The sequence below is a fragment of the Daphnia pulicaria genome, chromosome 4 (assembly GCF_021234035.1).
Source record: "Daphnia pulicaria isolate SC F1-1A chromosome 4, SC_F0-13Bv2, whole genome shotgun sequence".
Taxonomy (NCBI): domain Eukaryota; kingdom Metazoa; phylum Arthropoda; class Branchiopoda; order Diplostraca; family Daphniidae; genus Daphnia; species Daphnia pulicaria.
In genome coordinates, this window is record NC_060916.1 from 7,982,500 (window position 1) to 7,999,957 (window position 17,458).

At 38.5% G+C, this 17,458-nt stretch overlaps 4 protein-coding genes across 4 annotated transcripts; 3 read left to right on the plus strand and 1 right to left on the minus strand.

Moving 5' to 3' along the window:
* The first annotated feature begins 216 nt into the window (after window positions 1-216).
* LOC124338598 (ubiquitin-conjugating enzyme E2-17 kDa) lies at window positions 217-1,780 on the plus strand. Its single transcript, XM_046792686.1, has 6 exons — window positions 217-381; window positions 837-900; window positions 1,047-1,078; window positions 1,140-1,217; window positions 1,283-1,388; window positions 1,498-1,780. The coding sequence occupies exons 1-6, from the start codon at window positions 358-360 to the stop codon at window positions 1,635-1,637; spliced, it is 444 nt and encodes a 147-aa protein (XP_046648642.1). The 5' UTR covers window positions 217-357; the 3' UTR covers window positions 1,638-1,780.
* A 296-nt stretch (window positions 1,781-2,076) lies between these two features.
* LOC124338597 (vesicle transport through interaction with t-SNAREs homolog 1A-like) lies at window positions 2,077-3,285 on the minus strand. Its single transcript, XM_046792685.1, has 5 exons — window positions 3,039-3,285; window positions 2,924-2,979; window positions 2,794-2,855; window positions 2,377-2,721; window positions 2,077-2,305 (listed from the first exon to the last, which is right to left on the minus strand). Exons 1-5 carry the CDS (start codon window positions 3,086-3,088, stop codon window positions 2,147-2,149), a joined length of 672 nt encoding a protein of 223 aa, XP_046648641.1. The 5' UTR covers window positions 3,089-3,285; the 3' UTR covers window positions 2,077-2,146.
* Window positions 3,286-3,396: 111 nt separating this feature from the next.
* On the plus strand, window positions 3,397-4,253 carry LOC124338599 (60S ribosomal protein L34-like). The gene is made up of 4 exons (XM_046792687.1): window positions 3,397-3,486; window positions 3,606-3,675; window positions 3,846-4,043; window positions 4,104-4,253. Exons 2-4 carry the CDS (start codon window positions 3,611-3,613, stop codon window positions 4,198-4,200), a joined length of 360 nt encoding a protein of 119 aa, XP_046648643.1. The 5' UTR covers window positions 3,397-3,486; window positions 3,606-3,610; the 3' UTR covers window positions 4,201-4,253.
* Window positions 4,254-6,910: 2,657 nt separating this feature from the next.
* Window positions 6,911-12,853, plus strand: LOC124335869. Its single transcript, XM_046789361.1, has 7 exons — window positions 6,911-7,069; window positions 7,631-8,044; window positions 10,474-10,635; window positions 11,196-11,336; window positions 11,407-11,587; window positions 11,801-11,923; window positions 12,075-12,853. The coding sequence occupies exons 1-7, from the start codon at window positions 7,055-7,057 to the stop codon at window positions 12,143-12,145; spliced, it is 1,107 nt and encodes a 368-aa protein (XP_046645317.1). The 5' UTR covers window positions 6,911-7,054; the 3' UTR covers window positions 12,146-12,853.
* Window positions 12,854-17,458: the final 4,605 nt, after the last annotated feature.

The window sequence follows — 17,458 nt, forward strand, 5'->3', positions numbered from 1 at the left end:
TGCAAGCGTTCACCGCTTTCACCAACAATATCAAATCAAATTTGTAAATATTTTCCTGCGATCCAACAGTTCATCGTTGTATAATAAAATCGCAAACGTTGATAACTCATCGTGTTATATAATTAAATTAAATTCAAAAAGATGTCTCGCACATCAACGCAAGATGGTGTTGGAAGAATATATAATTTCTATTGCGCATAGCAGCAACGTTGTTTCGTTTCGGCAGGCAGCGAGACCACTTGGGCTGTTTTGGCAACGCTGTTCCTTTCCCTAACCTCCATATTGGAAAAGGTTTTCTCGTTGGTGACAAGGGCTAGTCTTTCGGCAAAACTTGTATAGCGTGCATATATCATAAAGATGGCATTGAAAAGAATCAATAAGGTATGTTTGCCAATTTTGAAACTGTTCGAATTTACTGTGCATTTCAGTCGAGTTCAATCGTTTAAAGTCGCTCGAAAATGAGTTACAAGGAAGTAAAACCCGATAAAGGAGTCGCCATGTTAAGTGGCTTTGGCTCGGCGAAAGTCGGGGTCTAGATTTGTCTCCATTCCTAGATGTAAACTTGTTAACTACTAGACTGCTGTCACAATTTTATCTAGACGTTCTATTTAATGCGACGCTAAAACGTATCTCTTAACATATTAATTTTTTTTATCGCATTTAGGTTAGGTAAACGTGTTAAATACTGACATTTAACATTTAGTTTTTTTAAAATTATAAATGAGTTTATAATGTGTAGCTGTACAAAAGGATTAGTCATTGGGGACACTAAATCTATTTCAATATTCATTTGTGATTCTACTCTTATTCTGAGTTGCATTTTACTTTTCTTTCAGGAACTTCAAGATCTTGGTCGTGATCCCCCTGCACAGTGCTCGGCAGGTCCTGTAGGAGATGATTGTAAGATTTTTGTTTCCTTTAACTTAAGATTAGGAACTTATTTATTGAAGCTCAGCTGTTTTATAGCACAAGCTTTAATGTCTGTGTAAATTCATAGTTTGTTACTTAATAGTTTTGCTAATTGACAATTATTCATTTTTCAATAGTATTCCATTGGCAGGCCACAATCATGGGACCCGTAAGTTATTTATTCCCCTTATAAACCAAACCCAAATGACTAATGAGTTTTGTTTTAATAGCCTGACAGTCCCTACCAAGGTGGAGTTTTCTTTCTAACCATTCACTTTCCAACAGATTATCCATTCAAGCCACCCAAGGTAAATTTATATATTTTTTACTTATCAAGTGACAGTTGATGACTTGCATAATGTTTTTACTTTAGGTGGCATTCACCACACGAATCTATCATCCAAATATAAACAGCAATGGTAGCATTTGTTTGGATATATTGAGATCCCAGTGGTCACCTGCACTCACCATTTCTAAAGGTGTGGATTTGTTTAGCTTAACTTAATATTGCTATATATTAAAATATTTTTTAAAATATATTCTTAGATAGATGGAATATTTTTTAATTGTATCATATTGTAATTTCAGTGCTGCTGTCAATTTGTTCTCTGCTATGCGACCCAAACCCGGATGATCCTTTGGTTCCCGAGATTGCCAGGATATACAAGACTGATCGAGAGCGATACAATGAACTTGCACGTGAATGGACTCGTAAATACGCCATGTGATGACTACGTCATTTGTTTGGCCCAGCTCTTTTTTCAAATCCCCTCACACCCCAACTTCCCCACCCATCTACTCCTTGCGATCGAAATGAATCGAGATGTCGATGGAACTTAATTAATTCTAAATAAAAATCCTTGTGCCGTCAGTTAGTATTTTCGGTTTATTGTCGCAAAAGCTGGAATAAGTTATCTATTGATGCTTACATAAGAAATAATGCTTGTGAATAAGCATACGAAACTGAACTTAATTATTCCCTTAGTGATGTTTTGAGTGATTGAAATTTTTATTGCTTTTAGAATTCATGGTCGAAAATGGCTTACTCAGAAAATTTTCCAATTCTCAATTGAATATTATGTAATTTCAGTAGGACCATCTGTTGCAGATTTAAATAACCTTGAAGTGATCGTAATCGTAGGATGACAAATAAAAGCATCAGTTGCATGACGTGCGCAAAAATACTATATTGAAACAAAGTACATACATTTACATATACATACAAATTGTGGAATGGCTAAGAACTTTTCCGAAATTTAATATACAATGTAATTATAATCAAAATTACAGCAAGAATAATTAAGCCAACAAACGCAAGACGATTCTGAATAATTCTGCCAAACATGCGATTCAGCAAGCGCCCACTACGACTTAACTGTTCATCGGTTTCTCGTAGCTTATAACAAAAAAAAGTTAGCATGTTAAAATTTGAAATCAAATATTAGAGCGATGTTTTCTTAAACTTACTCTGTTCCTGGTTTTTTGAATGGTTTCCCTTTGTTGATTGAGATCAGTAAGTATGTTGTTTCCAATCTGCTCTGTTTCAATAGCAATTTGATAGCCTGCTTCTAAACGATTTCTTCCTCGTTCTAGCTTTTCACCATTACTAATCAATAGTTGATTTTGATCATATACATCTTCTGCATCAGTGTCTCCAATTAATTCTTCTCTCTCTCCACCATTTGAAATTCTTTTACTCTTGAATTCTTTTTCTAGTCTGGAAAGTTCAACTTTGTAGCTTTCAATACGAGTACAATATTTGTTTTTTGAAGCTGTATCCAGTTCTCGAATCTCCAATTCCATCTGTTCCAACTGAAGTAAAATTAGAATATTTAAAAGTCGTGTTACATTTATCAAATATTAATACAGAATTAATATTCTTACAATATCCTTAGTTTCTTCAAGTTCTCTTACAATCTGTTGAATGGAACATTTCTTATCCTCCGCTGAAATGTTAGAAATAAAATTGACTAAACGGAAACATAATAAATGGAAAATTTCAATATGATTGAACCTTTAGTTATTCCATTCAGTGTTGCTGTTCTTGCAGTAATGCTTGCAGTGATGACACTTTAAAATCATAATTATTATTGAAAACTGTGAGTGAAGAAATTTTAAAATAAACATACCTGAATTGCTGTTCATAACTTTTTAACAAGGAGTCCATTTTCGTTAACATATAGGGTATATTTACCTGTCACAAGACAACACCAGGGGTACGGCGAGACGCTACATGTAAAGTTGTAATTGTAAACATAATCCGTAAACATTTGCCAATTTAAAATGGCTGCCAAGTACTTCAAAGAATTGAGTAATAACATAAGAAAAAAGATTTGTTGCCAGTGGTGAATTACTTTTAGAAAATTTGTTGAGTAAATCACGAAATTTATTGCAATTTATATTTAACTTATTTCGAAAGGAGACAAGAAAAGATTAATATTATTTTCCGCGACCATTTTCCATTTTTCAGTTGACTAAAACTTTTATTTGCTACTTGGCAACAGCGAACGTTGTTCTCTTCGTCAAGTAAAGTCTTTCTCTTAGAGCTCCTTTTCACTTCGGGCTTGGATTCGAAAGGTATTTTTAAATATCAATGTACATCCATATCTCCTTGAAACTATTTTTCAGATTAAATATTGTAATGTGAACTAGTGTTCGTTTTGAACTAAATGGTCCAACCTTTTTGTTGATTTTAGGTAAAATGGCTCAACGTTTAACTTATCGGAGGCGCCTCTCCTACAACACCGCTAGCAACCAGCGACGCATGTAAGATTGTCATACATTAATTAGATGTCTAGATTAGAGATAGAATTGATCAGTTGAGTGAAAGCGATTTTTAATGAGAATTTTCTAAATGTTCAACACTTTTATGTGAAGTGTCAACAATACCTACAACTTATTGTTATGAACTTGTGATAATATTTTTATGTTTTCAGTGTGAGAACCCCAGGTGGTCGCCTTGTATATCAATACAAAAAGAAGCAAAGGAAGATTCCCAAATGTGGTATGTGCAAGACTACACTCAGAGGTATCCGACCAGCAAGAGCTCATGAGCGAAAAAGGATGTCACTGAGACAAAAGAAAGTCTACCGTGCCTATGGTGGATGTCTTTGTCACAGCTGTGTCAGAGAGAAGTATGTTGTGCTCAGTACATTTTTAAATTGGTGTTTCTAACATGTTTTCCTTAATTTCAGGATTGTGAGGGCGTTCTTGATTGAAGAGCAGAAAATAGTAGCCAAAGTACTGAAGGCTCAGCAGGCTGCTGTTAAATCTTCTAAAGGCAAAGTTTAAATGTCCTCCAATGAAGTGTGGGTGGATTTTAATACACCTTGCATCATGTGGTATTATTGTATTTGTGTTTCTCACTGTTAAAAGGTGTCCCCTTCATGGCTCGCTTGAAATTATTTAAGCTTTAGGATAATGTGTTCTGTGCATCCGACTAGTTTTTTTTTTTTCGGATTAGAAGTTGGATTGATAAATTTAGGTTTAACAATCTTAGCGCTAGTTTACAGCTGTAACCTAGCGTCAGCCTAATTCACCAAGAGGTTAACATTTATTCTTTTGCTGAAACAACCAATTAGACAGGATGTCCTTACATACTACTAGAAATTAAAATAATGTCAACTATTTACTAAATTAATTAAATGATTAAATCAAAATAAAACTACTTGGCTGTTGTTTCCAAGGCGGTTCAGATATTTATTTTAAGAAACGCCGTGCAGGTCATAGTTTTAAAATCACAGTAAAATTATTCATTGGGCTTGCTAGATTGCTGGAAAGACAAATTTAATCTTGTAGTTTCGTAACATGATGCGTTCCTACGGTTCCTAACAGGTTCTATAATATTAAATCCGTTAAACCAATCACAACACACATTAAATTGATGCTATCAACCTTGTCCGCTACGACGGGGGTTATTTTATTTTTTCAATTGCGCCGAATTTGCCAGTTTAAAAGCTAAGTCATCACGACGACCATGGCATAGCTTCTTTATTTTTTTTTACTACTGGAAAACTAGCGTAGCTGTGTTCGCAAGTTTTCGGATTTTCGTTATCACTTGTCCGGTGATCGGTACTGTTCAGTAAAATCATTAATTGAAGGAGTTCATTCATTTTCCGTTGCAACTACTTGTTCGGATGGTGTGCTCATTTCCCAGACGTCGCGGTTATCTATGGAGATCCTTTTAAAAGTGGGCAATGGCTGCAAACGCTGCGTTTATAGTCTCAGTTGACAAATCATTAAGTATTCTATGAATATGAGGTAGATAACGATGGAAAGTAAGCCCTAATATTTTTTAGAAACTGGGACATTCGCGTATGTCCAGGTATTTCAGACAACTAATTTTTAACTCCATGTTTGGATTGGACGATGGATTGGAAGACATTGAAATTGGAAGGAAGGAAATTGAATTGGAGGACTCCTTTACGTTCACAGAATCATAGTTTCATCTGTCCGCGTTCAGAGATTTTTCATGTCAGAATACCCCCAAGATCAAGTATAGCACGTTCTTGCTTTCGTAGGACTTAAACCTACCGCCGTGCATCGTCGCACAAAAGAGCCTTTAAAAAAATAATCATACATTCACAGATTGTTATTATAACTTCATTCTTCTTCATTCGTAATTCATTCGAATTTCCCTTCCTAGATGGCGAAAATATCGAGCTATTACTGGCTCGATTGAAAACATCTCGTACTCGTACTCGTACGTAAACTCGTATTACAAAAACAAGATTAAATGACTAAAATGAGCCATCTAATTGCGGGATTGAACTTAGTTAATGCAAAAATTATTTTCCGCGTTAATACAAATTATAAATAAATTTAAAATGGATAACGTAATTGTATTTATAAACATTATTAATTCATTATTTGGAATGTCATCATTAATTTAAAATTGAAAACCCTCTGCAAACTGCGCAATAATATAAGCTGTTTACCATTAGGATTAGCATTACATTTAGCATTACATAGCTGTTTACCATTACATTTAGCATTAAGATTACCGTCGCATTTACAAAAAAAAAGTGGCACGAACGGCTTGCCATACCCAGCCACCAAATTTTTAAGGTCTACCCACGGATTCTATGCCGAAGCATGTTTCAATAAGGACCCTGCGGCATTTAAAGTTATATAAAGAATAAGGCCGGGGACGTATTAGGTTCTGCTTGCTATCCGCAAGGAGTGTCAATGTCCAATCACGAACCAAAACCTTGTAAATCTCCTAAATGGAAGGAAATTTCGTCGTTCTTTAAGTTTCTTTTTCGGATGTAGTTAGTATAGTACAAAAAATGGTCTGGGATTTGGTTCTCCTTGAGTTGTGCATTGATTGTTAACTAGATTTGTTTAAATCCGTAACTGTTTAAGTGGCGATTTTCTCTGTCAAATACGTAAAACACTGAGACTAACGAGTCTTTAATAAAAATACAACTAATTGCAAGACAAATTGGTCGCAGCGATTTTTTAGATTTTCTGAAACCAGTTTTAATCTGTTTTTTTGTCCTTACATGATTTGTCTTCACTATAAATTGTTTTGGCGACAGTTAAATCAATGGCAAAAAACAGGCAGTCAATTTGGCAAAGTAGTGCTTAGCCTACCATTAGTAACAAGTAACGAAGACGACTGCAAAAGATGTTTCGAATTAGGTCGAATGCGAGAGCATAGAAAGCAAATTTCCCACAAAATTTTCTAAACCGTAAAGTTTTTTTTTACTAACAGATAGCCTACAGTATTTCGTTTTGGCCTTTTTCTCGGAGACAGCACAATTTCCGACAATTTCCCGACAATTAATATAAAGTTGCTTCGCGAAGGGAATCAGAATAGCAAAGAAAGTGCATAGTGAACCTGTTTTGAGCACGATCGAATAGTTCCGTTGCTATTCCTATTTTTTTTCCTCTTCACTAGCGAGGCGTGTCATAATAGTAGAAACCTCCCGAAGGCTGACTAGCGGCGCTATTTGTCTTCCTTAAGGAAGTTAAGAAAATCTTCTAGGCATTCCAGCAATACTGGCAGTTGAGTGTTGTATATCCAGCAGTAAACAGCTCCGGTTCCACAAAAGTCCTTTTTATTTTACAAGTGTCAAAGTTTCTTCAAAGTTTCTCTGCTATTTCAGCATTTTGAATCATAAAAAAGCAGCTCGACGGGAACATGTCTATCTATCAAGTAACACAATTTTTTTTAACCGAGAGATTAACAATCAGATTTCTAATTTACGAAGCAAGTCAGAATTTTGGTTAAGTTAAATATTTTTCCAGTAAACGGCAGTAAGAATCTTGGTTGTACCTAAGAATCAGGTTATACCTATATACTGTATGTAGTACAACATAATGTAGGCTACGTACGTTGCAAAGTCTAAATGCTCTATGTAGACTGAAAATGTAAACTGAAAGTTTGGTGATATTTTTTGAAACCAATTGATCAACGTAGAACTAAGAACACTAAGTGATTCTGCCATTCTGTCGCTACAGTTACGATTTACGAACATTTCTGAGCAATGTAAGTTGAAGAAAAAGTAGGACGTTGGGGGAAAAATCTAAATGATGAGAAAAATTCAATTGTTACACATAGATTTTAACATTTATTTTGAAGATCAAATATTTTTTTGGGTGAATATTACGCATTATTAGCGGAAACAGTTCTACTTCTCATAAGCATTTCAACTAAGTATAGTTCTACGTGGTTTCATGTTTACACCGATCCGTTTTTCTCTTGTGAACAAAACAGAAAAGGTCGCTGGGAAACTGCTATTCCTTGATGCTGACTGCAATAGTTCTGTTGGCGACAGTGAGTCATGCAGCGAGCCAGCGCGTTTCCATCGTGGAGCGTCTCAAAGCACTGGACAAAGGAATACGCCAAGGATTGCAGCGTCAAAAAACTGAATTACCTATTTTTACACCTATTTCACCCCAAGATGATCTTCCTTTGAAAAGTGTAATTTACGATCAAGAGCAGCAAGAAACGGCCACCCATTCGCAGCAAACAGCGGTCAACACCCTCATGCCAGTGTTAGGCCCTAAACCGGCTGAGCAGATAAATCAAAAGGCTGAGTTGCAACAGTTGGGCGTTTCGCCAGAAGATGCTGATGGAACTTCAGATTTAGTTCGTCAACTTACGGAAAGTTTTGAAGAAGAAGACGAGGTAAAAATTTATCCAGAGCTTTTTAAAATAAATAGCGCCACGACGTTTTGCTTTAAACTTATGGGTCGCTTTGAAAGATAAATTTTGTTCCAACGAAAATCCGAATTAAACCAAATAACGTTTTTCAGTCATCAAAATATGGCCGTTTTGGGACAACAGTTAAAATGCATAAACCCATCCTTTCCACACAGAAATTTGAAATGTAAAGTAGGCTATGGATGACCGATGACTGAATGTGGAGGGAGGGGGCTAGCCACTCATAATTGATTCAGCCATCAATCGATCGATTGCCGCAGGTGACCGCCTCGGCGGAATCCAATGAAATATTCTGCTACTGCGGTGTATATTCCCGTAATAAGAAAATGGGCATTGATTCTTTTACAGTATTGTTGCCCTTGTAAGAAATGGCTATCCGCAATTTTCCAAATCAAACGATTTAGGGTCTTCGGATTTTATGAGTGGATTCAAAACAAACAAATGAAAAAAAAAAAAAAAAGCGACTGGCGAGGAAATTCAATGAGGGCGTAGTTGATTAATTCTACAACAGTTTGGACACCAAACTCGAAATCCAAAGAAATCGAATTCAACAGATTAGGTATATCAAGGGAGCAAACCGAATTGGCGAAGAACTAAAACGTAGAAACGAAATGAATAAATACGGTAGCAAACTACGTTGCATTGAATAAAAGCAATCTAGGCAAATGAAGCAACGGCAGAGTGACGATCCCACCAACAACTATCTACCGTTCCAACCCATGTCCATTTGCTTCATTCGTTTTTGTTGGAGGAACATTTCTTTGTTTCTTTGTTACACTGATTCTATTCGGAGTGCTTCTGAAAAAATATTTGACTTCCGTTTCGTCTATATGAGCTTGAACTTTAATCTTGATAAACCCCCAGGTCGCCACGCACATCAAACTAGCTTATTAGCTTATTATAAAGCTTAAATTCCTGCAGTAGTTTGAATACGAAATCATCAACCTGTCCGATATCGTTCTTACGATTTTACAAATGTCTAAAGATTGACTGTTGAACACAAAAAAGTATTAAAAAATAGAAAAATAACAAACATAAACAGAAATAACTAAAGCACAAGCTTTCCATTCCAGAAGGGAAGAATTGCCTGTCAATCGTAAATTCGTAATGGTACGCTGAATCGAAACGGTACAAAAATGTTTACGGAAGCTGCTCACGCTGAAGGGTTGAAAGCCAAACCGCGTGCGACACCAAACACCACTTTTGTCCCGTTATTTTTCTTTGAAACTCGTTGGCGTTACGGGGATTTTGTTGGAAAGGATTTGGTGTGTGACGTCTGGATTTTAGAAGGGAACAAAAGAATTGAAAATCCCTCGGAAAAATAAAAGGATGGACAATAAGAAGCGGTCATCTGTCAACAGCAAAGGAGTAAAAAAAAGCAGCCAACTTGATCGTAAGGTAATGTTGGGTAGTATAAGAGTTGAATAACCTTAATTGAAAATGATCTTCCAACTGGAATAATGTGATCTGTTTACTGGAATCTCACGATGCATTTCAGTGCCGTTGCACTTGATTAACACGACCGAATCTTGATTTCGCAGTCATTGACATCATCGTACTGTAAACCGGACTCCCGTCTGGAGATAAACGAACACCCAGAATCGCACAATTAGAAAAAATGAGGAGGGGGAAAGAGAATGTCGTTCCGATGTAAAGACGTTTTACTCAACCAAATTTTGAGCATAAAAGTTTATGCGCAATGCTTATCTTGATTAACTTTCTTTGTGAAGTTTGACCTCCAGATTTTCCCTGCTTTACGCTATTATTGTATTTCATTGTATTCCATAAGAAGCGGTTGTGAGCTGAGATCCAAGTGTGTTTGGATGAATGAGCCTGAGAACGCACAACGATTTTATGTCGTCGAAGAAATTATAACACGGTCAAATAAATTTAAAATGCAATCGTGCATAAGCTGTTTTATGATCGCAAGCGTTGAATTGCTTGTTCCACTTCGCGTCTCCCTCTCTATTAGAGATAAACGAGATGAGATAACGCTTCACACTTACAAAGGTGTCAACGACCGTTCCGAGTTGCCCCTTACCTTGAATTCAAATATTTAAAGGAATTAAAAAATTGAGAAATATGGTTCTAGTTTTTAGCTTAGTTCATTGAAACTGATAAATTTAAAAAGGCAAAATAAATGAGCTGTCTTATCGTACTTCTTTTTAAATGGTGTTGCAACCAACCATTCGTCACTTGTCACCAAAAATAAAAATATCATTGTGTTGTTGTATCCCTATTTTAGGAAGAACGATTTCATGGCAAGGATAAGAACGAATGTTCCTTTGTATTTAATATGATGTTAAATCTGTTTTAAGTGTAGCCTATTTGAAACCTTTTTGGTTTTTGCTATCACACACACACACCTTATACTGACAAATTTTCCTTTGAAGGAGGAGTTGACTGACGTGGAGGTCATGACGAGCAAAGAAGGGAATTTGGCTGTAGAGGAGGGTATTCGTGACCGAAAAAAACCGGTTGCTAAACCGACTAAATACCACTATTATCCGCACAATCAACATCTCTACTTGCTACCCGAGTGCGCTACACAGCAGGTAAACCTTTTTTTCTGTCATTTCCTCTTCATCTTTTTTAACCAAACTGTTAGTACGTAAATAAAAAAAGGAAGAAAAATTTAGTTACAATCGAAATATTTTTACGTACGTACAGTACGTCAAATCGAGCGTACACCAGATGTTGCACTAAAGTGTTCAAGCCGATGTGAAATTTAAATTTTCCGTCAGTATGAGGGAAAAGTTTATTTTCCCTCAAGGCAAGATACAGTACTTCTACAATCAAAAGCCTCAGCAAAAGCCAAGCATCTAGAGAGAAACAAAAGTTTCCCATGTGAGTGTTAATCTACTGAGCACGGAAAACTTGATTTAGGAAAGCATTTTGAATGTTTTTGTGCAGTGTAAATTTTCTGTCCAAGAGTATGTCACTTTTTGGTAAGATAAAGTTTTTATATTATCAAGTTTTATTTTTGTTTAACGAAATTAATATTAAACAAGACAATTCGATCATAAAAGGAAAATTCGGATCATTATGTTTGCCAAAAATTTTACAACACAGTTAGTTCAACTTTGACTACACAATAACTTATATCAATTTGTAGGTATGCAATGCCGTCTACACACGATTTAACTTTACGCAACCACTCTGTGCCTGTGCAGATCGCTTTCAGGGCCCTTGCTCTGCTAGTATTGCCCGAAACGATTTTCATACAATCGAAGTTGGAATGAAGAAAAATATCAAAGTAAAAATTATTCTGAAGAAACACGATAGAACTTAATAAAATAAGATATCGATTCAATTAACTTCTATAGAAGGGAACCGGAAAAGCGGGGCGCGGATTCAAATCACCAACCTTGGTAAAAACCTGTGAAGAGACCAAGTTAATTCGTGAATGTCGCTCACCACAAGATTGGGCATTGCTCGCCCTCCAGAATGTTCGCACGGGAAAGTCTCAGTATCTTGTCATCTGTCGCTGCGAACAAGGCGAACTAGGTAAGAACATTTCCTACCAAATTTAGATGGTTAATGGTTCGATCGACATTTTATCACCTATAATTGTTTATTCTTTTTTTTCCTACAATTCTCATGTTTTTATGTTTTTGCTGTAACATCCTATAAAGCAGAATAGATTTTTTTCCTTTTCCATAAATATATGTTCCTCCAACTTTACGATCATGGTCTAAACCGTTCACACCAATCTTGCAGATGGACCCATGAGCCATGACCAGCCAGCTTATGCTCGTGTACCAGGAATCCGCGTTTACGGTATGATGTGTAACAGCGGGAACGGGACAAATAACCGCAACGGACGTATTCAGCGATCAAGTGGTAATTTATACATAAACTATCAGTAAAAAATTATGATAACTTAAAAATCACAAAAAAATGAGAACAGCAAAAATTTGATGGAATCATTCACTGTTTTGAAAAAAAAAAAAGAACTACACATAACATTGCACACACGGTCTTTTGTTTGTAGGTACCAAACCCGAGGAATTTCCGTGGGAGAAGGTACTCGGGTTTTCATCGACACTTAACTGGACGGAATAAACCTTCTTGAAGTAGCGCAATACTACACTGGATTAATTACGGAAATAAAAAAGTATAGATCTTATTCCAACTAAAAGTACCTGTCAACCATAGTTGTAGCGTATATTATGGTATGCACGTGGTGCCCTACTGCGGCCTCTCACCAAACTATGCTTCCCATTTGGCTTGACTTATATACCCACACACATGAAGATGCATCTGCTTGGTGGGAAGCATGAGTAGTATATAGGTAGTCAAGCTCAAATAAAAGTTTAGTTGGGCTGTAGGCCACAGTGGTGCGCATTGGCGCGAAAGCTGCGCACCACTTTTGACTTTTCGTCTACTTTTAGTTGGAATGAGATCTATACGGAAAATTTCATTATGCAATTTATCGTGGAATGCAGAAACAAGCTGCTCCATCAGAAATAACGTATGACAATATTTAAATAATAATACTTTTCTTTTTGTTCTGCAGGGTTGCTTATTCCTTATTTTGCAACCTTAATTATTTGTTATTAGTTGGTTTCTAAAAAGTCAAATTCTCGTTTCCTTCTTATGTTTCTATATATTTTGTTTGTAAATATCTGACTATTTTGGATTTATATACTAACGCTAATTCATTTAAAATTTCCATCCATAAATCTAATAGATGAAATAAAGATCATTTGAAATTTGTGGACTATTTAGTATTTACCATCTTTTTTTTCAAATACATAAAAGTAAACCATACACGTCTGCAACCGGCCGTAAGTGAATTGTCAAACAAGTTGGCATACTGTATCTTACAAGTAAATAGACGTTATCAGCGTCTCGAGTGAGTGTCCACAGGTTGCTTCCAGCTGGTCCGAAGCTAAGTCGGCATCCGTTGACCGCCGTTAAGGTATTCCCCGATTTGAAGTGGTGCTAGCAGTGAGTTGGCGATCTTGTCAAGATTACTGACGAGTTGATTTGGAGGACGGAACCGAAGTTTTGCGCCAATTGGTCAATTAGTGTAGCGAGATAGATCTCCTGGTCGTCATCAGGTCCCGGGCATCTAATAGGACTCCCATCAACAAATACAGGTAGGTCCACCTGAAATGGCTTTCCATTGTTGAAGTTGAGACTAGCATACTTTCCGGCGTTGAACTTAGTCCCAAGATGGAAACTACGCGAAATAAGTGGTGAAGTGTCTCTTGCAGTGAATGGGGTGTGTTTGACATCAGTGATGTCACATCACCGCTATATTGCGAGGTTTGGTTTTGTTCCACTCAACGCGGGTATTTGTTCGATGATGTTTTATTTCCGTAACGCGCATAATTTAAACAAATCAAAGATACATCAAGAGAGATTGAAGGCATACACACGGCCCTTCACCGTGTAGTCAGCGTCAAAGTCTACAGCGACACAAATAAGACAAGTTTAAAACGGAGAACGAGCGAGCCAGTACCAGACGGAATAATCGGCTCGTCACTAGACCAGAGAGGGGGGTGAGCCAGCACCAGACCAACTGAACAGCCTGGCGTTGAATGAAGAAGAACTGCATTAGGTGGGATTTTATACAAGTCAAAACAGGGTCAAACGCGGTCATCGACAGTAGAGTCAAGGTTTAGCGTGGGTCATAAAAAGAAGGGGAAATGACTTGTATTGAGGTCAGCGAGAGGACAATAACCCAATAAGGGGAACTATTTCTTCAAAACTATGGCGCTGATAGCCAATTCCTTGCATATCATCAGTGTAAGATGTTACTTTAAAAATATGTCCGAAGAGGTCGATTCCAGGGTTGCTCTCCGACAGTGCTGCTCGAAGAAGAGGTTGGCTGCCAGGTTGAAGACTGTGGTGCTCAAAGCATCACCTTGTCAAACTCCAGCAGTTGTAGCAATGGAGACGAGCTAGTTTCCGACAACAAAGTCCATGATGTTTCCAGTGTAGATGTCGGAGAGTATGCGCTTTAGGTTGATCGGCAGTGAAAGGGAGTGAAGCAAATCAAAGAGCACGGTGTGAGGCACAGAACCAAATACACTGCACAAGCCTAGCCATGCCATAGTCATAGACTAGTGTTTCGAAGTTGTTTCCTCACGGCGTTCTGCAAAAGTTGAGGGTTTTCTTGAATGCCATTAACGCCTGAATGAAATCCTTTTTGTCCAGGGGATAGCCAGCCTAACTATGGTGATGGCAGTGATTCTCTGGCTGAGGATGCCAGAGTAAATCTTGTAGAGGGTAGATAGATGGGAGATGGGCCTGAAATTTGAAAAGTCACTAGGGTCCCCTTTCTTGAACGTGGAGACCGTTCAAGAGGTTTGGTAGATGATTTCAAGTAGGCGGCATTGAGGGTCGAGGACCTTGAGGTGGCGATATTCGACCTATCAGCTCCCGGGGACGTGTTGGTTGCGCGTCGAAGCTTGATTTCTATTTCTTCCCTGGATGGTGGTTGTTGTGTCTGATTTAAGATCTTCAGATCACGACTGTATTCACGCAACACAACTAGATTGAACATTTAGGAAATTGCTCGAGATCGCGTAGCGATCGATGAGTAGTTGGAATTGTATGAAATTAGAGAGACCTTAACTGGGTGTGGACACGATGTATTACAGCCATTTGACGCAACACAAAAACAAAAGAAAAACGGATTGTCTTCTTCGGGCGATAACGCTCCTTGCCACCTCAGACCTTTGAGGCTTCCTATACATAACTAATAAATAGTAATTCTTCTGTGGGTAACGGAATCCTCTGCATCTTGATGACTGAGTGACGGTCAATAGCCATTGTCGCGACCCCTGTGAATAAAAAAAAAAAGAACATTTAACAACTGTTGGGATGGTGGGTGGATGCCTTAACTTAATTAAGGTCTCTCTAATTTCATACAATTACAACTGCTCATCGATCGCTACGCGATCTCGAGCAATTTCCTAATTGTACTCAATTAGCTCCACCTTAACTGGGTGATTTAGAAGTCTGGTATTCACTCTACTCCCAGAATTGCATTCTGGAAATTTTCTGAGACGATTCTTTTATTATAGTGTGAGGAAAATACACTTTCCGTTGCCCAGCTGGGTAGCTGGGCAACGGAAAGTGTATTTTTGTACGAAGGATTGTTTCGATAGGCAGCCCAGAAGATTTTGCTTTGGAGGCCGAAGCTCCGCGGGTAGAATGAGCGCTATATACCGATGTGTCGACCCCTGCGTCGGCTAACACCAATTTAATCCAACGGGCAACAGACGAAGCTCCGATTGGAGCGTGTGGAGATTTAATGCCCAAAATCAGGCTGGAAGGGGGTCGGCTTTCTCTGAACGATCGAGTCAAATTTACGTACCTTTCAAGGCACAGGACTGGGCAAAGGTTGGAAAGGGATTCCAGCTTACACAAAGAGAAGGATTGGATATCGTTCGACTTGTGTTGATTCTTCCTCAGCTTCAATAAGGCGAACTTCACGACTGGACCCGGGAAAACTATTGACTCCGAATCAATTGCTGCAATTTCGGAAACTCTAAATAAGGATGTAAGAGCTAACAAGATGACAAGTTTATGCGACAAGGAGGTGAGGCTCAAGTCTACATCCGGTCCAAGTGATTGTAAATGGCGCAAAACAACCCCGACATCCCAAAATCCGGTATATTTTGGCTTCCGTGGAGTGGAATTAAATATGCCCTGCATTAACTTGATGACTAATGGATGCTTGCCGACATCTTATCCTTCCATCTGCTCCAGCGTTCCCGAGAGCATCGAACGATACACATTGATCGATCGACACGGGATCTTGATCCCGTTCCAACTGACCCAACCGTTCCAGCAGCTCTGGTAGGCAGTTGATGTGGCCTCACGATTTCCTGCCAGGAGTAGGTGGACCACTTTGTCCGAAAGGGCTTTGTTTTCGAGTCTTTGCCTGATAAGGCCCATGCGACCATTAGCAGTGACCCTCGAGCCAGCAGTGGATGAGGGTTCCCTTCCGGATCCGACAGTAGATTCGCCACCGGTTTCAGGATACGAGGCGGTTGGTATGCCAACTTCATTATTGTTGGCCACCAAGGTTGTGCTGGCCAGACCGGCGTCAGCAGAAGCGCATCCGCTTGATCCCTCCAGATCTTTAACAAGCATCTGTGAATTAGTTTGAAGTGCGGGAACGCATAGCCTCTCAATTTTCCCCAATCCATCGTGAATGCATCCACTGCCATCGCGTCCAGCTGTGGCTGCCAACTGATGAACTTGTCCAGCTGACGGTTCCAAGCTGCTGAAAATAAATCTATTTGCGGGTTCCACAGAGACGCTATTTGCTGGAAATAGTCCGGCCGTAGTTTCCAATCGCCGGTTTCCAGATTCAGCCTGGACTGGTGATCTGCAACCACATTCAAAATACCTGGTACGTGTACCGCCTGGATCGCAATCTGTCTACTTTCACACCAAGATTCGATTTCTAACATGATAGCGTTCATACTGGCTGACTTGGTTCCACCACGAGTTGTTTACATATTGCACTGCCGTGAAATTATCCATCATAAGACGGACGGAAATTCTGCATAAATTCCCCGTAAAAGCTTTCAATGAAAACACCGCCAGTAATTCGAGCTCATTAATGTGTCGATCCCTGTCATCTTCCGACCAAGGGCCTCTTGTCGTAACACCGTTTTGTACTCCCCCCATCCTTTTTTTGACGCGTCCGAGTATATAATAATATCGGGTTCTACAGCTGTCATGGCTCGGCCGTTTAAGGACTCAATGTTGTCAACCCACCATTTTAGGTTGTCCCGCGACTCTCTGTCTAGCTTCACGATAGCGCTAAGTGATCCATTGAATCTAGAGTTTTCATTTATATGAAAACGTTGCAGTGCCCTGTAATGGGCCTGTGCGAAAGGAATGCATTTGACTGCCCAAGCTAAATTCCCTCAAATTTTCGAAATCTCCCGGAGCGAAGCTGTTTCACGCTTCATTAGGTCGTTACATAAATACAAAATTTCGACCAACTTTTCCTGACGAAGAGAGAGGGAAAGGTGGAGGGAATTTACAATCAAACCCAGATATTCAATGATCTGCGTTGGCTTTTCGATAGTTTTTTCAATGTTTATTAGAAAACCGCAGTTTTCTAATATTTCTTTAGCTAATAAAAAATCTTTCCTCGCCCCTTCTTCGCAATTGTTAAGCGAAAGAATGTCGTCAAGGTAAATTATGAGACGGACCCCTTGTTTCCTTAGGAAAGTTATGACTGGCTTTAAAACTTTAGTAAAAATCCAGGGTGCGGACGACAAACCGAAGGCCAGGGTTTTAAACTGATAGAAAACCTCTCCCCATTTTACTTTTACAAACTTCCGATCTAAATATTCAAAAATTTCTTCGTTTTTTGGTCTCCCTCATAACGTCAGCCTA